At 35.8% G+C, this 26,555-nt stretch overlaps 3 protein-coding genes across 6 annotated transcripts in view; all 3 read left to right on the forward strand.

Annotated features, from left to right (window-relative positions):
* Window positions 1-26,555, forward strand: part of LOC134853315 (vacuolar-sorting protein SNF8-like) — a 340,685-nt gene that overhangs the window by 64,786 nt on the left and 249,344 nt on the right. The gene's annotated exons all lie outside the window — the stretch shown is intronic.
* Window positions 1-26,555, forward strand: part of LOC134853314 (pseudouridylate synthase RPUSD4, mitochondrial-like) — a 315,381-nt gene that overhangs the window by 64,786 nt on the left and 224,040 nt on the right. The gene's annotated exons all lie outside the window — the stretch shown is intronic.
* LOC134852949 (uncharacterized) lies at window positions 1,071-26,555 on the forward strand (the record flags this gene model as incomplete). The annotated part of the gene is given in 3 exon segments (XM_063868831.1): window positions 1,071-2,439; window positions 23,019-23,163; window positions 24,941-26,555. Coding segments are annotated over 3 exon segments (3,000 nt in total), but the record flags the coding sequence as incomplete, so codon positions are not given.

A 26,555-nucleotide genomic window follows, 5' to 3' on the forward strand; every position in this document is an offset into this window, starting at 1 on the left:
TTGGTTAATAACATATACCTACTTCAAAAGCACAAATAATCTTGAAGAGAAAGAAATTTTGCAAATAAAGGTTATTGAAACACCCTGTATAAAAAATTTGTATTTTTGATCAGCTGTTGCTACAGTTGCTATCATTTCCGAAAGAACAAAATGAAGTTTGTTTTTATTCTAACTTTTGCAGAAACTGACTGAATCTTTACGCTCATTTTTTTTTCTTCAAACCAATTACAATTTTATTTTATTATTCTTAAAGCGAATTTTGTTAAGATAAATCATCGACAAGTCATTTTAACTACTTCTCACGAAAAAACGTGATTTCATGCAGCGATCAATTTATGACAATTTTGCAAACTATTATTTTAGAAATTAGTTTTGGTGATAAAACTGCATAAAGTATTGTTACTGAGCCCAATTCAAAACAAAGGGAAAATGTGTACAACAACACGTTTGCAAAAATTATAATTTGCGTCCACCTTCACATAACATGTTACAGCTAATGACGCAGATCTGGTTTTTATGACTTCAATCACGGCATGAGAAAAACAAACTGCTTAATTTATGGCTTTAACTTGCGTCCAGCTTCACATAACATGTTACAGCTAATGACGCAGATCTGGTTTTTATGACTTCAATCACGGCATGAGAAAAACACACTGCTTAATTTACGGTAAAACCAGTTTTAAATTCAACTTTCTTGTAATGTTTTACCAAGATGTTCAACGTGTTCTTTTCATTTTTTCTGTTACTTATCGGTTTTATTCATTCTTTTATGATTACAGAATGATGCGTACGTTGCCTAGAACATTTTAAAAGCCAAACTCAATCTCTGAGATCACAGTGCGCAAAATTCGAAATGTTTTTTTTTCTGCGAGAGTTTTAATTTGCGACCACCTTAATATAACATGTGACGGCTTTGACGCAGATGAGAATGACCACATGTGAAAAAAATACTTATGGTAATTATGCTAGACTGATTTAAGACGACATGAGAATAAAAATATGCTAAACTTATGGTAAATAAGCTTAATGTTCAATTTTCTCAGTGATATTTTACAGCACTTTCTCAGTGATATTTTATAGACTGGCCAAAAACTTAACAACAAAACAATGCTTAAAATGAGATTCTTTTGCATTTTTGAATCAGCGACGTGTTGTTTTCATTTTCTGTATTATTCATTGTTGTAAATCAAAGTTTCAAAATGGCGGAGAGTTGCTTTCGTGATTTTTATCAAGAGCTCGATGGTTTTGAGCTGGACATGCCCGGAAGACAGAGAGCTCTTTTCAGTGACAACGAGACCCTCCTGAGAATGTTGCGATGTCAATATAGTAAATGGGCTGACGCAGGACCAATAACTTCAGTTCCGATTGCCAGAATCCCAAGACTGTTCCTGAAAAACATCCAGATGAGCCCCGAGCTGCAAAAAGATTTCAAATCTCTTCAAAAAGGCGAGGAAGGTGAAATAAAAGTCTATCGGTTACTTATGGAGAACTACAGAGAATTTTCAAGAGGCGTCATTGTATTTCCAAATATAAATGGACGAGAGATTTTTAGCACCCCATCGGCTCAAGTTGAAATTGACATGGTTTTAGCGCATTCAGTGAAAGGAGTTTTTCTGTTCAACATAAAAGCTCAAGGAGGGAAGGGTTTGACGCCACAAAAAATTAAACAGGATTTCACAAAACATTCGGCCTTTCTTCGAATGCTCATGCAATACGGCTACAAAACCACCTCGGAATTTCCTCCAATTCATTTGGTTTACTGCCATCTCTATGATGACAATAAATGCAAATTTGAGCGCGAAATAAAACTTGATCAGAATGATGTTAAAATTCTTATTTTCAGCAAGACGGACTTAACTGTTGAAAATTTTATTGCTACTTGGAATCAGAATTTGGCTTCAATTCCCGATTTAAGTCCCAAATTATGGGAGAAGTTTGAATTGTTCGTTGCTCGATTGGTGACATTAAACTCTATTGAAGGCTCACTTGAGTTAATTCATGATCAAGTTAGTTCACACTATATTCAAGCGACCAATAAGAACAAGACGAACTTTGAAGACTTTGTAAATGATGGAGATACGAAAACGGTGAATATTTTGAAGGAAGCCTCGCTGGTAAAATCTCGCATTAAAGGAAAAGAACGCTTCATTATGTGGACAGCAGATCAATTGAAAATAATCTCCATTGTCGTTGAGCATTTGCAGGATCCTAGCAGAGGGGGGCTAAGACTTGTCGTTCAAGGGTGCAAAGGATCTGGAAAAACAATGCTTTTAGTATATTTTGCTAAAATAGCGGCCAAAATTTTTGCAATGCAAAATTCGGATCAAGATTGCAGAGGTAAAGTGCTTGTGGGCAGTGGCGATTGGATCAGATATCGTTTTCATTCAGATCAGATGCGTAATTTTCTAGCATCTTCGGGTGACATTGTCTGCAACTTGGGTTAGTTCTCCAAAAAAATTTAATCAAAAAATTACGGTTCAACTAGGAAACCAAATGCATTTTGCTTTAGAAAATGTAAGATATGTTTCTTTCAAATAAATTTAAGTAAACGCCCGCTGCAGACATCTCACTTTAGGCAAAATAAAATTTGGCTTCAAACCATATAAAACTGAATAGGTAGTTTTTACAGAAGGCTCAAAATTTTCAAGATAGATTTTTATTTAGTAACTGAAACAAAATTTACTTACGGACAATATTTTTTTTAAAGATGGTAGTTAATAATCTTGTTGTTTGTGTGCGTCTGTTTATCAGGAATTTCAGTTAATTTTAAAGTAAATTTTCCAGCCCTTTAAGTCTGTTCAATTGTTTGGCATGAGTCCAGTTTAAAAACAAATCGCGTACTTTGTTGAATTGAAAGATTTTTTGATCACATTCACCTCTGAAAGTTGAACCGAGGGTTAACAAACTTTTTGTGTAACAACTTTTTGGGGCACCACATTGCCCGGGAACATTCATTGAACACACCCATGTTCAAATTTGTTATTCGCCTTTGAAAATTGGTGCAAATTTCCTGTAAAGGCCACGGTATCTTTCCAACGGTGCTTACTTTTTAGTTTTTTTTCAATAATCTTGATAACTTGAACTCACTTGGAATGATACAAATTTTTCGATAAGTTATTATTCAATAGAACTATTTCACATTTTATACGAGCATTCATACGAGCATTTCGGTCACAGCGAAATAGCTTTTAATACGAGCATTCAAATTCGCTGTGACCGAAAATAAGCGATAATTCCTAGCATTTTAGAAACAAATGTAACTGAGTCCAGTTAGTAGTAGATGTTGAGGCTAAAGTGGGGGGGGGGGGGGTCCTTGGAGACCCACATGTTTTAAGATAGGCGATAGAAGATCCAGTCTCCCAGCTATGTGTTAATATTGGATATAGAGACTAGAATGTAGGGGGTAGAATTGATGAGGTTTCATGGTTTTAGTGATGGTACGAGAATGGTAGGAAAAAAGTTTTTTTTCGATTTTGTATGGAAATGTCTAATTTTTTCACAAACGTTTCGGCACCCGTTATCTAATTGGTAAATATCAATTGTTAGTTACGTAAAGAATGTGGGATAGGGATTATGCAATTAGTTTTTCGGTTCATAGTAAGTCAATGGTGGGAGTTTTTGGGCAAAATTTGAGATTTTTTATCAAAAAAACAGTGGGATTTTTCAAAATAAAACTTCGGAACGCGACAAGATTTCGTTTAATTCGTCTTATTAGTTATCTTATTAGATAACTTTACTTATTAACACAGTGCTCTATCTACCTGAAACTCTGCTGGAAACTACTGAAACTTCGAAAAAATGAGTTTTTTGAGAAAAAAAGTTAAATTACAAAGAAACATATAACTCATTTTAGGGTGAAACAATGAGAATAATAAACTTACACGCATTCATGTATTGATCAACAAAGTCCCATATACATGTCCTATGAACTAGACTAAGGTTATTGAACACTATCTTACGTCTAGATTGACAACATTTCTCGGTTTTTCATTTAAACAGCATTCATTGCTTACTTTATCTGGACACTTAGTACTGAAGAAAAACAATATAAAAAGTACAGAAAAAATAACAATGAAAAGTCCCAAAAATGTACAATTGTTGTGTGGGAACCTGAAAGCTCTGAAATTTGTCAATTTGAACTTTCGATAATATTTCTCCTAAGACGATCACTTCGGTTACTCGCTCCAAGGAAAACTGTAAAAAATCTTGAGCTTTCTCCACTAAGTTCTGGATAATGCAACTGTTAAGCTGCATCCTGTAGTGAAGTCAAATCAAAAACCAGAATATAGTGATTTTGAAAATCTTCATAGAGAGAGCTGGCAAATCTTCGTTAAACTGCCTTGTTTTCATTGTTGTAGGGTAAGGGCGACAAGGAGAAGTTGTATCTAATGAAACCATTGCTCTTCCTTTCCCGAATAAACCTAAGCTCTCTCAAATGAAAGCTGAAAATTTTTCTTGATAGTTGAAAGAGTTTTTAAAAAAGATCCCGCAACAGCTGAAAATGTATTCGTTTCAACAGCTATTCTTCGTATTAGAGAGTTAATTGAATATATTTTCTTGTTTGAATCAGTATCGACAAAAAGGTATGATAAGGTTCTTTCTATAGTTTTCATGTAATTGTATTGAGCAGGTTCTCCTTCCAGATTCCATTGCAAGTTTTGATGACTAGGTTAAGCAACTGAAACTCTTCTGGTAAACAGCAAACAATTTTAAGACTGACATTTGATTTATCAGATAGCATGTAAAAATTAGGTCTAGCTTGAATAAGTTTAATTCGAGCTTTGATATTTGTTAGTAACAATTTTTCGTAAGTAAACAAATCAATGCCAAACCTCCCATAGAGTGTAAAATTATCTCTGTTCCAAAGGAATTTTCTCTATCAGTGAACGGAGGCATATCAAATGCATCAGGATTTTCTTCAAAACTGTATCCATGACAAGCAAATTTTCCTTTTTTGTTCACTGCCGATGATTTGAAATCGTTCGGTATTTGTACCTTATGAGGATATGAACCATTAGTGTTACAAACCATTGTATTGTTAAAACAAACGTCACAATAGATTGCTTACAAATGTTAAGTAACGTCTTGGTTCCTCATCTGAAACTTCCTCAGATTTTACTTCATGATCCGTTTTTTCTCTCTTGAAAGCATCAAACTGTCTTCCCTTGAATAATTGAACCTTTAAACTAAGATTGGTATCACGCATATCCAAGTAGAGATTACGATCCGTTTCAAATTTAAACTCAATTCTGCTTTCATCAAGAGAAGTTTTGAAGAACACTTCTTGTGTGTAAGATGACATAATTGTTTCAAAAACTGGAAATTTATCAAAAATTTCCAACAAAGAGTTATTAAAACCTCCGTACAAAAAATGACTACTTTGGTTTATACTCATTTTTAACTGTTCAAAAATTTTGCAAGAAAGGCTTGTTTTTTATCTACTTTTCGAGAAATGGATCTGGTTTTACTAGTTCTACGTTAAGAGTTTTTTCAACTCCTAATTGTTTACAAACTGATTTTTTTCACACACTTTTTGCATTCGTTTTGAATTTTTGCGTCTAATTTTAACTTCTCCAATCTCTGGAACAGCGATTTCAGCAAATAAAACTGCTCCAATCCTTTTTGAAGCTGGGAATATTAATTTTTAATGAAGGGGATTGCAGCTCTCCCATGGGCAGTAATATCTCATCCACATTGTCTAGCATGTCCTCGAAAATAATGAAATCAGCTGAACTTTGAGCAACCATCTCGTGTGAAGTCTAAATAAAAAAAAACATTTTTCAAAATCTTGCGGAACAACAGAACAACTCAACAAAAAAAAATTTCACCTGCACTATCTCTTAGTTATATCTTGATACTCTGGAAACAGTTTTTTAACAGTTTTTTCAAACTCTCAATTTGTGAAGGACTGAAAATTCATGTACTACCCAGTAGAAATTATGTTTTTTCAAGTTCAAATTTGTTATCCGCCTTTGAAAATTGGTGCAAGTTTCCTTTAAAGGCCACGGTATCTTTCCCACGGTGCTTACTTTTTAGTTTTTTTTTCAATAATCTTGATAATTTGAACTCACTTGGAATGCTACAAATTTTTCGATAAGTTATTATTCATTAGAACTATTTCACTTTTTAAAAAAAATTTAAAAAACAGCTTTTGACAAGAGCATTCAAATTCGCTGTGACCGAAAATAAGCGGTAATTCCTAGCATTTTAGAAAACAAATGTAACTTAGTCCAGTTAGTAGTAGAAGTTAAGGCTAAAGTGGGGGGTCCTTGGAGACCCACATGTTTTAAGATAGGCGATAGAAGATCCAGTCACCCAGCTATGTGTTAACCTATTAAGCTATGTGGTATAGAGACTACAATGTAGGAAGTAGAATTAGTGAGGTTTCATGGTTTTTGTGATGGTACGAGAATGGTAGGAATATATTTTTTTGGATTTTGTGTGGAAATGTCTAATTTTTTCACAAGCATTTCGGCATCCGTTATCTAATTGGTAAATATCAATTGTTAGTTACGTGGAGAATGTGGGATGAAGGTTATGCAATTATTTTCTTGGTTTCTTAGTAAGAGTGAATGGTGAGAGTTTTTGGGCGAAATTTGAGATTTTTTATCAAAAAATTATTGAGATCTTTTTTTAAAAACTTCGAAACGCGACAAGATTTGGTATAATTCGTCTTATTAATTATCATATTAGATAACTTTACTTTTTAACACAGTGCTCTATCTACCTAAAACTCTGCTGGAAACTACTGAAACTTCGAAAAATTGAGTTTTTTGAGAAAAAAAGTTAAATTACAAAGAAACATAAAAATCACTGCATTGTATAAAAAATTTACTACCATAATTTAGACTTACAAATAAAAAAAAACATATTTGCATAGAAAATAATTATAAACTTTTAAACATGCACATCAAGAACACTATTCAATTTCTCTGATAGATTTTACAAAGAAGAAAGGCAGAATAAATTGCTTTAAGCCAACACAAATCATCAGTTTGTTGTAATTTTCTGGGAATCATTCGCAAAGACTTTTTTGTCAGAAAATACTGAGTTGCATTTTTTGACTCAAAGAATCAGCAAAGTAATAACTTTTATCCAGTCGAGCATTTTTGTCCAGTGTTCTTCTCTATCATTGTTTGGAGCTGAGTTGATGATTGCAAAAAAGTTTTTTGTTAGATGAGGTACTTTGTCAGAAAAGTAAGATCACATGCACTTAAACCTGAGCTCAAGATTTCTTTCAGTAATTAGCAGAGTAAAAAAAATATACATTTTTGCAATTGTTTCTTGATTGATATCTAAGAACAAAGAAAATGATGGCTTGATACAATAAGAATAATATACTTACACGCATTCATGTAATGATCAACAAAATCCCATGTACATGTCCTATGAACTGGACTAAGGTTATTGAACACTATCTTACGTCTAGCATGACAAAATTTCTCGGTTTTTCATTTAAACAGCATTCATTGCTTACTTTATCTGGACACTTAGTACTGAAGAAAAACAATATAAAAAGTACAGAAAAAATAACAATGAAAAGTCCCAAAAATGTACAATTGTTGTGTGGGAACCTGAAAGCTCTGAAATTTGTCAATTTGAACTTTCGATAATATTTCTCCTAAGACGATCACTTCGGTTACTCGCTCCAAGGAAAACTGTAAAAAATCTTGAGCTTTCTCCACTAAGTTCTGGATAATGCAACTGTTAAGCTGCATCCTGTAGTGAAGTCAAATCAAAAACCAGAATATAGTGATTTTGAAAATCTTCATAGAGAGAGCTGGCAAATCTTCGTTAAACTGCCTTGTTTTCATTGTTGTAGGGTAAGGGCGACAAGGAGAAGTTGTATCTAATGAAACCATTGCTCTTCCTTTCCCGAATAAACCTAAGCTCTCTCAAATGAAAGCTGAAAATTTTTCTTGATAGTTGAAAGAGTTTTTAAAAAAGATCCCGCAACAGCTGAAAATGTATTCGTTTCAACAGCTATTCTTCGTATTAGAGAGTTAATTGAATATATTTTCTTGTTTGAATCAGTATCGACAAAAAGGTATGATAAGGTTCTTTCTATAGTTTTCATGTAATTGTATTGAGCAGGTTCTCCTTCCAGATTCCATTGCAAGTTTTGATGACTAGGTTAAGCAACTGAAACTCTTCTGGTAAACAGCAAACAATTTTCAAACTGACATTTGGATTATCAGATATCATGTAGAATTTAGCTCTAGCTTGAATAAGTTTAACTCGAACTTTGATATTTGGTAGTAACAATTTTTCGCAAGTAAACAAATCAATGGCAAACCCCCCATAGAGTGTAAAGTTATCTCCGTTCCAAAGAAAATTTCTCTATCAGTGAACGGAGGCATATCAAATGCATCAGGATTTTCTTCAAAACTGTATCCATGACAAGCAAATTTTCCTTTTTTATTCACTGCCGATGATTTGAAATCGTTCGATATTTGTGCCTTATGATGATATAACCCATTAGCGTTACAAACCATTGTATTGTTAAAAGAAACGTCAGATTTGGACAATAGTGAATGCAATAGATTGCTTACAAATGTTAAGTAACGTCCTGGTTCCTCTTCTGAAACTTCCTCAGATTTTACTTTATGTTCCGTTTTTTCTCTCTTGAAAGCATCAAACTGTCTTCCCTTGAATAATTGAACCTTTAAACTAAGATTGGTATCACGTATATCCAGGTAGATATTACGATCCGTTTCAAGTTCAAACTCAATTCTGCTTTCATCAAGAGAAGTTTTGAGGAATACTTTTTGTGTGTAAGATGACATAATTGTTTCAAAAATGGGAATTTATCAAAAATTTCCAACAAAGAGTTGTTAAAACCTCCGTACAAAAATTGACTATTTTGGTTTATACTCAATTTTAATTGTTCAAAAATTTTGCAAGAAAGGCTGGTTTTTGATCTACTTTTCGAGAAATGGATCTGGTTTTACTAGTTCTACGTTTAGAGTTTAATCCAACTCCTAATTGTTCACAAACTGATTTTGTTCCCACATTTTTTGCATTCGTTTTGAATTTTTGCGTCCAATTTCAACTTCTCCAATCTCTGGAACAGCAATTTTAAATAAATCTGCTCCAATTCTTTTTGCAGTTGGGACCATATATTTTTAATGAAGGGGAATGCAGCACTCCCATGGGCACTAAAATCTCTTCCACATTGTCTTGCATGTCCTCGAAAATATTGAAATCAGCTGAACTTTGAGCAACCATTTCGTGTGAATTTTAAATCAAAAAACATTTTTCGAAATCTTGCGATAGAACAACTCAACACAAAAGAATTTTTTCGCCTGCACTATCTCTTAGTTATATCTTGATACTCTGGAAACAGTTTTTAACAGTTTTTTCAAACTCTCAATTTGTGAAGGACTGATGATTCATGTACTACCCAGTACAAATTATGTCTCCACTTTTTACGCTGGAGATGAATGAAGTTATTTCAATAAAGGATATTTTGTATCACCGACTATGTTATATTCTTTAATATCACTATACATCATCAACGAATGTATTCTTGTAATGTCGTGAGAAAACTCAAGTTGATGCTGTCCTTTCCCACTCATTATAAGCCATTTTTGATTTTGTTTTAAATAACAACCAAAAATGTGACTCAAATCAGAACTTTGAATCATAAACACTAATTAATCCTAAAGTAAAAGAACAGCATTCTCTTGTGTAGTTTTATCTAATGATACACAGATTTTGTTATCTTCAAATGCATGAGCACCTAGACATTCTCGATTTTTATTGTTAATGGCACCATCTCTATCAACAATACTTGAATAAAATCTTGGTTCATTAAGCATCGGTTCAATCTTCCTTTTCTCCTCACAAATTTTTCTACCGTCTACGAATGTAAACTTTCCCTCAGTACTATTTTGGTACAAAAAGGGTATGATATTTTTGAAATAGCAAATTCCCATTCTCCTTTCAAATGTACTCGATTGGTTAAAAAATTTGTACAAAAAAAAACAAAGACTGTTTTTCGAATAACAATAAAAAGAAGCCTTAGAAACTAACTCAATAGTAAAAGAATCCATGACAACCGATCGATAGAAAATTAGCTTTAACAAAATTTACTTAGCTCTTTTACGAACTTTTTTGCAGCTTTTTTTCAGAAAACTTCCCAAAAAGTTCTTATTTGTCGAAATCTTTGATGATGCATGTTGTAGGCTTTTTTCTAAATATTGCCAAAATTTCAAAATTTCATCTGTAAATTGTGTTTTGTGTTCCTTTCGAAAAGAAACATCATTCATTGAAATTCTCATTCTATCCGAAACTTTGAATTTTGTTTTCTTATACCTTGTTAGAGGTTTATTGTACAGAATTGAAAGAAAATCAGTATTCTTGACATCTCTAATTGGTTTCCCAGTAGATATATTGACGCGACAGTTCATATTAGACACAAATTGAGGTAACTTGTGAATGAAATTTTCACTGTGATCTTCTATGTATCGATAACGTTTGCGTTTTAATGATAGAATGACTCTCTCTGCAAATGCAGCTTGTTTTGGTTTTTTACTCAATTTGGAGAAACTTCAATGCAAAATCTTTCGAAAGTTTTCCCATAAATTGTTCCTTTATCAACCCAGAGTGTTTTTTCGAGAAATCGTTTTTTTTTTTTTGAAAACTTGCAAAGTGTCTTTAGCATATTTTGTTTTACTTGTTTGAACTCTGATATCGTTGTTTGAAATCGCAGAAAAATCTCAACAGCGACCAATAAACGTTTGACTCCATTATTCGACTCTAAGTCTTTGGAAACGACTGATTGGTGGACTGATATGTACTGCTTTCTTTTTTGCTTTACTCCATCTTCGCACAGAACCGCAAGCCACTCTAACCCTAGAATACAATTTATTCAGACTTACGTTTTCAGATTTTTAAAGAGATCCAAGGTATTTTTGGAGTTAGATCAATGAGTAAATGACCAAAAGGAATAGATGTTGCATCCTGATACCACTCTTTCAATTGTGATTATAGACCTAATTGTTGACTTAATGTATTGAAGTGTAAAACATCTCTCGGTGAGCTGAACAGGACTTTGTGTGTATTTTGTAACTCAACCGAGCTTTGAATAATAAACACTGATTGATCCTTTGATAAATAAACAGCAACTTTTTGTGCAATTTCGTTATCTTTAAATGCTTGAGCACCCGGATTTCCTCAATTTTTCTGTTATTGGCTTAGTTTAGAAAAATGATTTACTTTTCTTCTGATTATTTTTGCGGAAGTTCTTATTTGTCAATAACTTTGATGAGTTTTGTTGGAGGCTTTTTTGTAAATATTGCCAAAATTTCGAAATTTCATCTGTAAATTGTGGTTTGTTATCCTTTCGAAAAGAAAAATCATTCTTTGAAATTCTCACTCTATCTCAAACTTTGAATTTTGGTTTCTTATACCTTATTAGAGGTTTATTGTACATAATTGACGGAAAATCAGTTTTCTCGACTTCTCCAGGTGGTTTCCCAGTAGATGTATTGACACGACAGTTCATTATAGACACAAATTGAGGTAACTTGTGAATGAAATTTTCACCATGATCGGCGATGCATCAATCAAATTTGCGTTTTATTGATAGATGACTCTCTTTGCAAATGCAGCTTTTGTTTTACTCAATTTTGAGTAAATTTCAATGTCTTTCTCCTTGCAAAATCTTTCGAAAGCTTCCTCATAATTTTCCTTTATCAATCCAAAGTTTTTGAGGAGTTTTCTTTTCGAGAAACCATTTTTTGACAGCTTGCAAAGTGTCTGTGGCGTATTTTGTTTTCATTGTTTGAACTCTGATTAATCGCAGAAAAATCTCAACAGCAACTAATGAGTGTTTGATTCCCTTGTTTCGACTCGCTAATTTGTCCACAAAAGCCAAGTCCATAAACAAAACTTCCGTGATATTTTTTGAAAAAGCTTGAAATCTTTGAAAACGTCTGATTGGAGGAACAAGTTTTGTAAAAAAAATGTACGCTTTCTTTTTTGACAAACCCAATGTTTTACTCAAATTTTGCACAGAGCCTTACGCCACTCAACCCCTAGAGTACAATCTGTTCAGACTTACCTTTTCAGACCATGAGGTACAGATATTGCATCTTTATACCACTCTTTCAGGTGTGATCGTAGACCTAAATGTTGACTTAATGTGTTGATTTGTTAAACATCTCTCGATAAACTGAACAGGATTTTGTGTGTATTTTGTAACTCAACATCTCCTCCCAATTTGTTTTGATGCAACAAATTATGCTTAATGTATATTGCTTTCAGTCTCCTATGTCTTCCACAGATGACAATTTTCCCAAACTTCTTAGAATTTGAAAATTCTCCACAAGAGTCATCAAATATTAACAGATGTTTGTCCCGTTATTGGGAAGGTTCTCAATCAGTTCAAAGTCAACTTCTCTGATAAATTTAAGGTTTTTTCTTTCTATTTAACTATAAAGAGGTGATTGCTGTTGTTTAAAAAAGTTTTTTTCTCAATGTTGGGTTGAAATGTACCAATTTTTAACCATTCAAAAAAAATGCGCAATTACAGGTCCACTCGGACCAACTAGCGAAATAGAAAATTTGTTCTTTGGTAGAAAAGTTTTAACTCATAGATTTGGAGAAGGTGAAATATAACCGACTGTAATTGAGAAAATTGCAACTCAAACTGTTGTTTCTTCCATGTAATGGATATAATTATTCAAACGATTGCACCTGCTAGTTTCAAAGCTATGACAAAAAAATTGGCACAAAAAACTAAAAGAGATCTATTACAAGTTCATCCAAAAAGTTTCGATGGTTTTCTTTCATGATTCTACTCATCAAAAACAAAATTTCCTAAACATAAGTGCTTGTCATATGCATCACCAAACTCAACTTTGAAAAGAAAAGTTTTGATAGTGATGAATAATTAATTTTCAAAAACAAGTGAAACAAAATGTGTAAAATGTTCCGTATGCAAATCTTTTCTTCCTGTACAGTGAAGAACTTTTGCAAGTTGAAGTGGTTACTTGCTACACCTCCAATCATATTCTTCATCTCTGAAAACCAAATTCTGATTTTTTGCGGATGCGTAGTCACCTTGGCTCACAAAATGTTTGACAAAATTTTACAATTTTCATAATCTTCTGCAAAAAATTCCGTTTCTCAAACTTTCAATTTTTTCAATATTTCTTCAAGCTCAGTATATGTACCCACTGCTACAAATGATTCCAAGAAGATGCTTCGTACATCAAGCATATTGAGATGTTGCTTTGAATTTTTTGGGAGGATTGTCCCACATTTTGAGCCTTTTCACTATTTTGTTTTCATTACACTCAATATCCAAAACAACCAGACTCAAGACGTTAACTGTTTTCGCTGAAGTATTTGATTTAAATGACTAACAATCGAACAATGCATTGTAACAGTCGTCCACTTATGTCACAAATAAGGATAAGAAAAATAGGCCCTAAAACCTTTGGCTCAAGGGTCAAGGACAATATCTCTTGTGCTTTTATACCTGATTTTGTCGGAGTCAACTCGGTTCGCGTAAGACATGAGACTACAAGGTCATGTTACAGCTTGAAGGCTAAAACCAAAATACCCCCCACTCCAGAAATAAGAACGGTCCCATTCTGAGGTCACGAAATAACTATACACGCGAACGCCTTTAAACACAGGGTTGGAAATTCAAATATACCATTAGTTTTCAGTTTTTATTGAACAGTTGACCTTTGATCCATTTCAAATGGATCAACCTAAAACCCGCCTTATCTCAAGATAATTGTGTAAAATACGCACAAAAAAAAATTAAATTCAGCACTCACATAGTGACGCGACTCTAAATTAAGAAAATAATAAAAGTAAAGCAACTCTTTTGGACCATTGGGCAGCTTCACTCGTCTGCTTGCCTAACCAAGGTTCTCTTTTGCCCAGCAAGGGCACTCTCGTTTGAAATCTCAGTGTTCTCTGTCGGGAACAAAATAGTTCTGCTCGAATTATTGATTTTAGTAAAAATGCGAACAGAAATTAGCTTAATTTTTATCGAATTTCCCGCGATATTTTTTCGAGTCTTTTGATCAAACTAAAATTTTGATTTTCAGTTGTCAAGACAAACTTGAGCATGACATGTTTATTCGAATTTTTCAAAACAATTACTTTGTTCCCGAAAATCAAGGTCAAACTTCCAAATGTGACCGACTGGCACATGCTCCCCGGACTCATGATTGATGTTCTCATCTCGCCTCGTCTTCATGTCAGTGAGAGCAGAATGTTGAGTACAACTCAAGATAACATTTACAGAAGTTTGTAGCAGATTCAACCTTATCTTTATCCCCAAAACTCACAGCCATGTAAAATCGTCATTCTATAGCTAAACAGCAATCAAAACATTCATCCAACTGCAACCTGAATTCCAGCTTTGTAAATTACTTTTTCTGTAAAATCTCTTTTGTTCAACACATTCAAAAACAATCATGCAAGTTTTGATAAATCAATAATACGGTGTATTAGATAACAAAATTCGTAGGTTGAAATATCTTTTGTTGTCTCAGATTTCATCTGAGTTCACACTCAAATCCCAATTTTTCCCTGCTCAGTACTCAAGACTCCACCCAGAGTGCCCGAGCCATTTTGTCCCCCTTGTCTTTGATTTACTGGGTCCAGACGCGCTCGACACCGTGATCTGCCTCGTCAATTCTTCTTCATCGTCGGAACTAATCACGGTTTTCTCACATGCCTTCAGTTGCTCTTAGGCCCGCATTCACTCTTTCTGCTCTAGTAATTTTTTGGAATGGTTTGGTAGTTTCTTCATCCTGAGCTCTCGGTTCAGGCAAAAAAGTGGTTTAGGCTTAATCTCACATTTTTTGCCTGATCTTCCTCCAGTATTGACTTCCTCGCTTTGTTGTTATCTCTGGATCCCTTTCCAAACCACTTCTATCCCGTAGTTATTCCAATACGATGGGTGCGCAGCGGCCTCTTGAAAGTCTCCGACCCTTCTATTTCAGCCAGTAATTGATGATACTCCTTTTGATGTATCTTCATGTGGTTCTTTGTCAAGACATACGGCCAAGAAGTCAGCGTCGCCATGAACCACGAGAAAAACCGTATGCGGCTCCATACACGTTTTACTTCCATCAGTACAGCGAATAACTTGCAGGCAGATTCAAACAACTCAAGCCTGCTGCTATACTTAATACCGTGTATCGCATCCACGGTTGGTGCTTCCAATTTTCTATATTTCATCACATTCTCTTTAAACCATCGCAGTGCCTGCTTCGGGCCCACCACGAAAAGAGTGACCTTTTGTTGATGGCCTGGCAATCTTTCCGACCAAATCTCTCCAATGTCCCATATCAAGCAGAGGTTCGACTTCTCCGGATACCACAGTCGTACACACTTGTGTACCAAGAAAGCCTTGTCAATCATCTCCCTCTGGCTACACGCCTCCACCATCGACATTTTTAACGGGCAATGGCTGTCGCAGAAGTTTGCCATAATCTATCCACTAAAGACTTCGCATTCATTGACACACTATACGCTTCACTCACCGGGAATCCCATTTCTGCTTCCAGAACGTCTTTCATCTCTTGGTGGGTTTCTGAATCATTTGCAGCACTCCAGGCCAGGATTCGACACTCGACCCCGTCACTAGATGCTGTTCGGACTCTAGCATCTCCAGTGGATCCATGGTACACATCTTTGAGAAGAAACCTAGTACCGTCGACCAATTCACCGTAGTAATTGCGTAGCAATCAGCTAGTATCTACAAATCGCTTTTCTCGTTCTCCGTAACATCATCAAACCATGCAGCCAAATATCTCCTCTGAAATATCTCCTCGATCCGGACGCAAGATTGCACATCACAAGAGTGTCCTCTACCTCCGGTTCTCAGATTGATACAAGTGCCTGGCTCCATCTTCTTTGGTGGTTCAACTCTAGATTTATCCACTTTTTCTTTAGACTATTCTCGATGAGGCAAAATCAGTATTATCATATTTCTCTGGTGACAACATTACTCGTTCAGTGATCTCTTCGTTCAAATTTGCTTGAGCATGTGAGCAGTAGGAGGGTCTCAATAACTTCCAGACTGTTCCCAAGTTCGTGAACAATACATTATCCTGGCCTCCTTACCTCAATCCCACTCTGCTCTCCGATCGTGGCACGAACGAAGATGATCTCGGGTACCTTCTCAAGAAGTAAATCTAGGCTTGGCTTTTCCCTTTCCGCTGTGTCCATTTCAATTACCTTTTCCGTCCAAAACTTCAGCAACTCCGTGACTTCAAAATTTCATGCAGGCAGTTCCTGCCTCCTTGCTCAAGAAGTGATTGTATGACACTCCCATGACCCCAGAGAAAAACTGATAATCTCCGCGCTTCGTGGGTTTCGAATACTCATCCGCCACGACTATGGCACGATGCACACCATGACTGCTATCGAATTTCTTGTTTAAGAACCTCCTGATTTCGTCAACCTTCGCATGGTTCTCAAGAGATTGCCTGGTATCATCGTACTTCTTAATCCCTTTTTGGTATACAATTAGGATGACGCACGGGACGACCCATTTAAGAGTCATCTCGAGCAACATATTGCAATAACATTCGACATACATATAGGCCTTTTTTACCAAATTTTCCTTTGTTGCAGAAGGGCAGATTGTCCAATGCCATCCCAGTCAGGCATCACATAAACAACAACTAACCCTCCATAATGGTGAGAAGGTTCGCCATCAGAGGCTGGGCTGATGAGGGTGCTCTCATCTCATTTTCGAAGTATTCCAACGGTAATTTCTCCTAGGTTCAACCCAATTGGCTCCTCAGTTCTAGTTTGTTCACTTCAGCTTTTTTCTGTGAGGCCCAACTTCGGCGCTTTTTGGACATTCCGCAATCCAGCTTCTTTAGACAGATCTCTAGTTCTTTCGTCGTATCCAAAGCTGTCCAACAAGATTGAGCAGTATTTCTCGAGACTCCTTTCTCCAGGGGATCATTCGTGATTGGCCCTCAAATTCTCTGGTGTTGACTCGAGACACATTCCCTGCCGACATCCACGTCCCATGTTTGCCCACTGGTAGAACCTCTCTTTATATTAAACCGCTGAGATTTAAAGTCTTCTTCTGTCGCTGGACCATCTGTAGTTACCATGTCGGCTATCACTTCCGCCAACTTACTAGATGTCGAGTTTTATTTGTAAGCTGCAGACTTCAATCTGGCTAAAACAATCGGAGCCGTCTCTTTCAAGTTCGCCTCCGACACTGCTTCCGTTGAAGGACTCCCTTCCTTCAACTCTCGCTTCCTCTTTGTTGACTTTGACTCTTTGTTCGGGGTCGTAGACACAATCATCATCAAAGCTGCTTCCTTCTCATGACCCCCTTCTTCCAACTCTTGCCTTCTCCGGTTTCTTGTCTCAAGCACCTCCTTTCCCCCTTTAGTCTTAGGTAAAAATATATTTTTAGCTATGGTAATACTTTTATCCTTATTACTCTTTTTGGTCTTAACTTTTTCACTATTAGTTTTCTTTTTTAAAGTAGAGCTGTTTTTACAGGAACTGGAATCAGTATTCGGCCTCGTCTCCTGGACATAAAACATCTTGCTAAGGAACTTGTCTCTTGCCTCTTTGTATAGTCCAGTTTCCATCAAGGTAGGCTCTCCGAAGTCCACCACCGGCACTATTTCTTCAGCTAGGGTCGCCCCGTTCTCCATGTCTTCCTCGTGTTCACTGAAAGCTTCTTCCATTCTCTCCCCTTAGTCGTTTCATTTCTTTCCTTCTTCAAGGCATACTCAAAATTGTTTTCTACTGGGCGGTTCCTTTTGTCTCCAGGAGTCTCAATCGACAGAGGTGAAGCTGTTACTGGGTCCTGGTTATACTCCGTAAGTGGCACATAGAGAGCCCCAGCCGCATCAAGCCTACATCTCTCATGCTGTAGTTCTACTTACTGCAATCCATGGACCGCCAGTTGCTTCTTCATGCTGCATCTTGGTTCTGCCTTCAGACCCAGGTGTCTTTCCTCCACTATAATTCGGCCGTCATCATATATTGGGTCCTTGTTCTCGAAATCGGCCTCCTCAAGTGCTTTTTCCTCGGTCTTCCAAGAGTTTATTTGATTTCAATCGAGTGGAAGTATGCAGCTGCCGAGTATCCAATGAACAGGGGATCCCAGCCTTGCGTGAACGCCCTTTGTTGTCGTTCAACAACCTCTTTAGCTTGGACTGACGGTACCAGCATCGGAATATTCATTCCCAAAGTCATGCGCCTCACCGTGGGGAACTTTGGGAAGGTGGCGCTAACACATACCGCTCTAGAATCATCTTTAGCTCTTTTCTCATCAACTCAGGGGCTCCGTCCAAATCGGTATCCCTTAAACTTCTCTGTTCTATTTCCCTAAGGGGTTTAAGCTCCAGAACTTTTGATGGGCCACGATCGAGTCTTTTCGTTTTCAATCCATTCTGCATTGTAACTGGCCTCTAAAACTCAACACCATCAACTAGGGATCCTTAACAATCCCAAATGACACTGCCTCGCTCAAATGCGTTCTCAAATATTCTTGCTTGCACCAGTTTGGTGCTGTTCTATCCAAAATGCTGATCAAGCTCACTTACACGACCGAGTCACGGTACACCCTTATCAAAGGATCGGAGAAGGCATCAGTTACTGTAGGTCGATAGACGCAGGCCACCACTTCCCCTATTCCTCTGACCACTCCTAGGGGATCCGATCGCATTGCCAAGCATAGATCCGTCAGAAGTGTTAGGTTAATTTTTACTCAAAGAAAGTGTATGAACTCCTCTTTGTTTTTGAGTCGATTCGTTTTCCTACAGAGGAACTAAAAGAAACACAAACCACAACCTGGATTGGAAATCATGTTTTAATTTCAGTCTCTATATCATCGAATCTGACCAATAAACCCATCTTTTTGTACAACGAGGATTCACAGAAATTATTAAATGATTTTGTAAGCAAGCTAGAAGCTGCTGATGAGAACAAAATATCAAGATATTGAAGTAGCTGTCAATGAAATAATGAAAAAAAATTGACCAGCTAAGAAAACGAGGTAAAAATTTTTCAATTAAAATTTTGCGTACGAAGAAGAATTCATTGAAGATTTGGAAGAAACAGATATGTCAACACAATACTTTGCCTGTTTTTGTATTTAACAGCGGTAGGTTTTGAATTTGATCAAGTCCTACCTAGTCCCTTATTTGATTCGCGATATAGAACAAAGAGCATCAGTCAGCAAAAAATCGAATGACTTTACATTTTTCAGTTTGGAGATGAACAATTTCTCAACAATATGAACTTTCTCGGTGGGGCAACTACTCGAGACTTTTTTCTAAAAAGCTATAAAGCTAGCAAACTGAGACAGAGCGTTTTCAGTTCGCTAGCTTTAGTTTTATCATACCAAGGAGATAGATCTGTTAAAACTTGGATGTACTCTTACGAATCTAGCAAACATATGTCTGCACATATTTATAAATTACAAGCTTTACCAATTTTGCGAAAGCGATAAAGGTTTGTTTGAAAAAATTCGAGTAGACATGACCTGTGGTTCTTCGATTGTGTTTACCCGAAAGACTGTAGTTGATGAAACATTCATCAAAAACTCAAAAAAACTCAACAAATATATGTGAAACGATCGTCGTTGATGAACCAATTTTTTTTTTTCTCAATGTGTCAAGATATGCGACAGGACTGTACACGAGATGGGAGTTTGACACCGAAATGCAGAGGTTTGCTTTCAGGTGCAGAGGAAGCAAGATATAACCGATTTTGCAACTTGGACCTTATGCTTATGTCTTTTCATCAAGAAACAAGACCAGAATGAAAAATTCAGATTTTTTTCACATCTGGAAAACAGAAGAAAATTGACTGTTTTAATTCGGACGGTTATTGTGGTCACTATGAAACAGTGTTCGAAGCAATGGGAAGCAAGATATAACCGATTTTGCAACTTGGACCTTATGCTTATGTCTTTTCATCAAGAAACAAGACCAGAATGAAAAATTCAGATTTTTTTCACATCTGGAAAACAGAAGAAAATTGACTGTTTTAATTCGGACGGTTATTGTGGTCACTGTGAAACAGTGTTCGAAGCAATGGGAAGTTACTACCACTTCTGTTCCTGTCAAGAAGCTCATAACAGATCAGGATATTGATCGAGGTAATGAAAAGTGAGTGATGGATGATATGAGCTGGGAATATTCAAAAGAGACGGGATACAAATGAGAAGAACTGTGGGAGTGTGAGTGGTGAGAAAACTTCAAAACCAATGAAACCGATTCAAAACTTCAAAAACATGTCAAAAACTATACCGGAACCCACTTTCCGTACAGAAAATTTAACCCTACAGACTCCCTTGTGTCAAAATTGAAAGATGGATATCTTTTTGGCTTTGTTCATTGCAATTTAGTTGTTCCAGATAAAGTATTGTTCCAAATAAACTATCAACTTTCCACCCATTTCCAAAAACACAGAAGCTAGAAGAAACGATATCGGAGAATACATGAAAAATTATGCAATCGAAAACGCAATGTTAAAACGTCCTCAGAGAATGCTGATATCTAGTTTTAGGCTAGAAAATGGAACAGTTATAACTCTTCTGTTCAACTTTTATTTGGAACTTGTGTAGCAGTAAACCAAAATTTACCGTTTTGTTCAAAAGACTCCACGAAATTGTTTGGATAGAATTGTTCAATCAGTGGTTGATGCTATAAGAGAAAGAGATGAAAACCCTCTCTCAGGATGTGTAGCAGAAACAATGAAACTTTTGGGTAGTTCCTCGTATGGATATCAGATCATGGATAGATCCAGACCTACAATCACGAAATAACTCCATGATGAATCGACTCCTAAGGCAATCAAAAAACCAGTGTTCAAAAGACTCAATGCAGATGAGAAAGACTTGTAGAGGTGGAGTTGTTTAAACCGACCATTGAACACAGAGAACCCATCACTGTCGGATTTTTTATACTGCAGTATGCAAAACTGAGAATGTTGGAGCTGTACTAAAACTTCTTTGACAAGTTTTGTGATGTAAATAATTTTGAAGAGTTGAAATTGGACACAGACTCACTTTACTTAGTACTTGCTGAAGTAAACTTACGTGACTGTATCCAACCAGATAAGACATCTATTTGTGAAACAATGAGGGAAAATGATTGCAGAGACTCTTTCAAGGCAGATAAAAAATCTAATTTCTTTAATCGAACGTGTTGCAGTATCCATAAAAAACATAATAAACGGGAGCCGGGACTTTGCAAATAAGAATTTAGATGTAAAGAAAAACTCTGTTTTTGTACCAAGACACATTGCTTTTATGAGAACAAGTCAGATAAATAATTCAAACTCAGCAGTAAAGGTTTCAACAAACAAGTTCTAGAAGTTTCCGGAAACGAACCAAGGTCAAAGTACAGGAGAGTACTCGATGAAGCCATCAACCTAACATCTACAATTAGAGGAATCAGAACCGTAATACATATGGTGGCCACCGCACCATATGGTGGCCCCCAACAGAGCAAACAAAGAAAGGTTAGTTATTTTTATCCAAAAAGAAAAGTTCAAGATGATGGATTTCGTCCCAAACCCTTGAAATTATAAGAGCTGATGCAATCAAAAGAACCTATAAGAAGCGATGCTATGTATTAAACTTTTGTGTTCAATGCAGTGTTTTGTGGTTGTTTTTTTTCTATAAAAATGCGTTAAACTTCAAATGCGATGCAAGGATTTATATAAATTCCTTGAATTTTTTTGCTCGATAAAAACTAATTTTTTCTGAAGATTCAGTAGGTTTCACCATTGTTTCAGGAAGATAAAGCGCTGTTGTAAAAAGTAAAATCATCTAAGAAAATGAATAGTTGGACGAATTATGCCAAATGTTATCGTGTTTAAAAGTTTTTCAAAAAAAATTCATTTTTTTTAGACAAAAAAAATCAATTTCTGCCCAAAATTCTTACCATTGACTTACCATGAACCAAAAAACTAATTGCATAACCTTCATTTCACAATCTACACGTGATTAACCAATTAGCCGAAATTTTTGCGAAATTTTAGCCGATATTTCCACAATATCGAAAAAATACTTTTTTTTCTTACCATTCTCTCACACAAACCATGAAGCCTTGCGAATTCTTTTCCCTACTTTAATACATTGTAGACTCTTTATCCAATGTTAACGCATAGCTTGGAGACCGGATGTTCTCTTCCCTATCTTAAAACAAGTGGGTCTCCAAAGACGCCCCCCGCATTTTAGCCTCAACATCTACTACTCCAGTTTCTGTCAAAAAAAAACTGGTTTAAAAAGTGAAAATGATCACAGATAAATGAAATATTTTGTCAGCACAAAAAAAAGATACTGTTTCTTGACTAGAACAAATGTCTGGCTTTGAAAGAATTTTTTCAAACCCAAGTGCAGAAACATGCGTTCAAAAATGAATATTATCCCGCCTTAAAAAAACTCATCGCTAAATCTTGCATCCAGGTTTTCGGAAATTTGTATAGTTTAGAGGATACTTTATTTTGTACATGAATATTAGTTTTAAATTTTTCAATTTTCTTCAATTTGTTTGGATTTACTTTGATTTTACAGGTTTACTTAGGAGTTGTGGCACGGTTATAAACAAGGGAGAACAACTCCTACCTCACTGATTTCACATTTCTTGTCATTCCCTGTCCAAATCCCACTCGCCTGTGGGCATTCCATTTATCACCTAACCCTCAAACTTAATATCAAGTAAACGGGGGGATGTAAGAAGAGAAGGGTCAAAAGAGGGGGCGGGGTAAAAGATTTAGGCACCCATCGCTAACTCGCTAATTCATCGCAATTGTCGGATTTCCATCAACGAATCAGTGCTAATTCGGCACTGAAATTTGCGATTTGTTTAACTTTTGCGATTTGTTTGCAGGTGAGGTCTAGCGTAAAACACTTGATGTCTATCACTTTTTTTCAAATATCTATCGCTAAATCACTGTGCGAAATCAATCCGGGAATTTTTTAATCGTTAACTATACTTAGATCAAAAATCTAACCGGACTACTGTGTAACCATCATTCTGTTTCAGATTTTGAACTGCGCCAAAACAGCACAGAAATAAAAAGCGAACTAGCACCGACAAAAGAACAGCTTGAAGTTGTTGAGAATTGTCTATGCCGAGCACAATTGCTTATGTTTGACGAATATGGCTCGAGTCAGAACAGCGAAGTGAAGTATGGCATTATAATTTTGATTTTTAGTTGACATTGCAAAATTTTTCGCGCTTAATTTTTAGTTTCAAGCTTTTCATTTGAAAAACGAATTACACTATTTCTGGTAGGACAAACATTTTCAGGTTCTTCAAACTTTTTCTAGGTTCCGCAAACATTTTTTTAGCTTCCACAAAAACCATAGCTGATGAGTGGTAGAGTTGCATCCTTAATCATGTATCTCTTTCCACGTTTGAATTTCTTTTCAGGCGTGGTCGAAAAACTTAAGAATGATTGAATTGAGACGTTCGTGATGTAGAAGCAATCTTTTGTTCAACTAGACCACAGCCCTGATGGTGTCCAATTTTGATTGATCCCTGTTGATTTACAAAAATTGGCTTCCTTAGTTTTCTTAAGTCTTGAAAAATGTTCCATCCTCAACGTTGTCAGTTTGTTATGTTATCTAATGTAACCATATAAAAAAGAATGCTTTGCACTTCCCGAGTTTTGGGTTATCAAAGTTGCAAGATAATTCGAAAACTATCAAATTGCAACTAAAATCAAAAAAATTTTCCTATTTGAAATTAAAAAAAGTCCTGCAAAATCCTGTTGTAAATCTTAGTTTGGTCAGTTGAGATCTGGCGAACGTTTTGAAGACTTGAGCAGTTTAATAGCCTTTAGATTTTCTTCATCCGCTGAGCACGACCTGCAAGACTGGTACATATTGATCATTTCTCTCACAGCTTCCCTCAGAAATCACAGCTTCCCTCAATCATGACAGAATGGCTACCCCACTCTCGACCACAATGCAGTCAATGATGATTGCGGCTTCGTCCAAGAACGTGGCCAGATAGCTGCCTCGTCTCGAAAATCTTTCTCTGTCGTCAGTTCGTCCCATAGATCAGCTTCCAGAATGTTTTAATTATCTTCCTCTCGAGAAGAATTTTTTGGTGTTCAATTATGAAAAATCAACGTAAAACTCGACCAAAAATGTAATGAAGAGTGTTGCTGTTACAACTGAACGAAACATGAAGGTTGAAACATTCATCGGATTATTTTGGAAATTAATTTTGCGTGTCGTGTTCAGCGGATGGAGACAATCTAAAGGCTACTAAACTGCTCAAAATTTCAAAACGTTCACCAGATCTCAGCTGACCAAACTAAGAGTTACAACAGGATATTGCAGGACTTTTTTTTATTTCAAGCGGAAAAACTTTTTTGATTCTAGTAGCAATTGATAGTTTTCAAATCATCTTGCAACTTTGGAAATCCGACCCTCGGGAAGTGAGAAAACATTTTTTTAATAAAAATACAATAGTTAACATAACAAACTGACAAGGTTGAGGATAAAACAATTTTCAAGGTTTAAGAAAGCTAATGCAACCAATTTTTGTAAATAAAGAAGGATCAATCAAAATTGGACACCACCAAATATGACTAAATAATTTTTTAGCTACAGTTCATTGTTATTGTATACATTTTTCATCTGTGACAGGTTTTTCTTTTAAATAAGAAAAAATTCAAAACATTTTTTTGGGTTTTTATCAACATTTATTTGGTACACAAAAAAAGTACAATCAATGCTTTATTCTAATGACCGATCTTGTTGATTTTAAGGCTTTGATCGTAGTGGAAACGCAACATCTAAGACCCAAGTTGGCTAAAAAATATTAAAAATTGATTTCAAAAATTGGCGTCTCTGGTTATCCAACAGTTTAAATATTGAATTCAATCATTAAGAACAAGCCAGTATAAAATTTAATAAGGTAATCTCATGATTGAAATATTTCTCTTCGTGGAGCACGGAATTTTATGTTCCGCTACACTCTTTGAAGAAGGATCAGCATTGCATATTGTTCAGTTCCGAGAACCTAAAAATTACTCAGCTGGCCGACAGTTATCGGTTTACTTCGCTAAACGCTAATCTCAGATCAACTTGCGAAATCATCAGTTTTGTAGAGAGTTATAGAAAAAATTCTCTGCTTAAAAAAAAACCCGAAATTGAATGCAAACCCGCCCACAACTTCCATGGCGAGCCAGTAGATGTTCGAAGATGCACTAACGAGTTTGACTTTGTACGGAATAGTATCGAAACTATTGAAGAATATCTTGCACACTCTAGAGGTTTGGCATTCCTTCCAGTTATAACAAGTATTCCCGAACATATGTTGTCATGGATATCTTCAAGTTTGGCTGCGAAACAAATTAAAGTTGATCGTTGTGAAAGTTTGTATAACAAAACTCTTGATACAACCCTGAAAACTTTGCCCTCTGTTTATTTTTTTGATATTCAGGGGCTTGAAGGCGTAGAGTTTGCTGTAGCTGTGATTTTGCTTTATGACAGTGGATATGGAGATGGTCGAGCGCAGCTTTTTTTTCATAATATTATTACCCGTGCATGCACAAAACTAGTTTTTGTTAAAGCTGCAGAGAAAAAATTGGAAAAACGAGAGCGAACGAAACTAATTAATTTAGCTCTTGAAGAAAAATTAAAATTAGAGCTCGAAGGAATGGAACCCAGCTCAATCTTGTTTTTGGTTGGAACCAATTTTGAATTCAGTTTTGTTACACCTATTTCACAATCGAAATTAAAGGAACGAAATATCTGTTTGCCGAAGATTGAAGGAGTTCAACACTTTGAAGGGCCCAACGATGTCATAATTCTCCAGAAAGAAGACCTGTATAGAAAGAAAGATGTGAAAGCATTGATTACAGCTGGAATGAAATCAATTATAATTGTCGGTGGAAAATTTTTTAGAGACTTGCAAAAAAGGTTTTACTTCTATACTGATTCTGTTCTTAGTAGCCAGTTGTACTCTGGACAATTTCAAATCGCAAATTTTACTTACATCTATGATACTGATGGTGGTTTTTCATCTCATCTCGACCGTTTTCTTACCGAAACAGACAGTAAAAAAACTGGTGAATTGCAAACTCTGAGCGGAATTGACGAAGATTCTGAAGTTGACGAGCTGCTTTGTTCGAACGAGCCGTACTTTAAGTGGAAGAACTGGAAACAAAAAGCCAGTGAGTCTAGTCGATTGCTTTTGCCAAGCTCTCTTGTCTCAAATTTATACTCAAATGTTGAAGCATTATTGAACAACGAGCAACGAAATTACTATCTTAGTCCAGCACCTAATACTGTTTCATTTTCACAGTATCGAAAAGTTTTGGTCAAGATATCTAACAGTTTACTGAAACTATATTCGAGTGAAATTTCAAAACCAAGTTATATCTTAAAAAACTTAAATGTAGCGCCTGACGAAGTTTATTCCTTCCAATGGTTTGCTTTTGAAGCACTTAGTAGAGCTGAAAAGGTAATCGAATTTCACCCGCTTCGTGTTAAAACTTTCCATAGAATTTACCGAGTGATCAAAATTGTGCAAGCCAAACAAAAGAAGGATGTTCAAGCAAAA

This window comes from Symsagittifera roscoffensis, chromosome 8, assembly GCF_963678635.1.
Source record: "Symsagittifera roscoffensis chromosome 8, txSymRosc1.1, whole genome shotgun sequence".
NCBI classification, from domain to species: Eukaryota; Metazoa; Xenacoelomorpha; order Acoela; family Convolutidae; genus Symsagittifera; species Symsagittifera roscoffensis.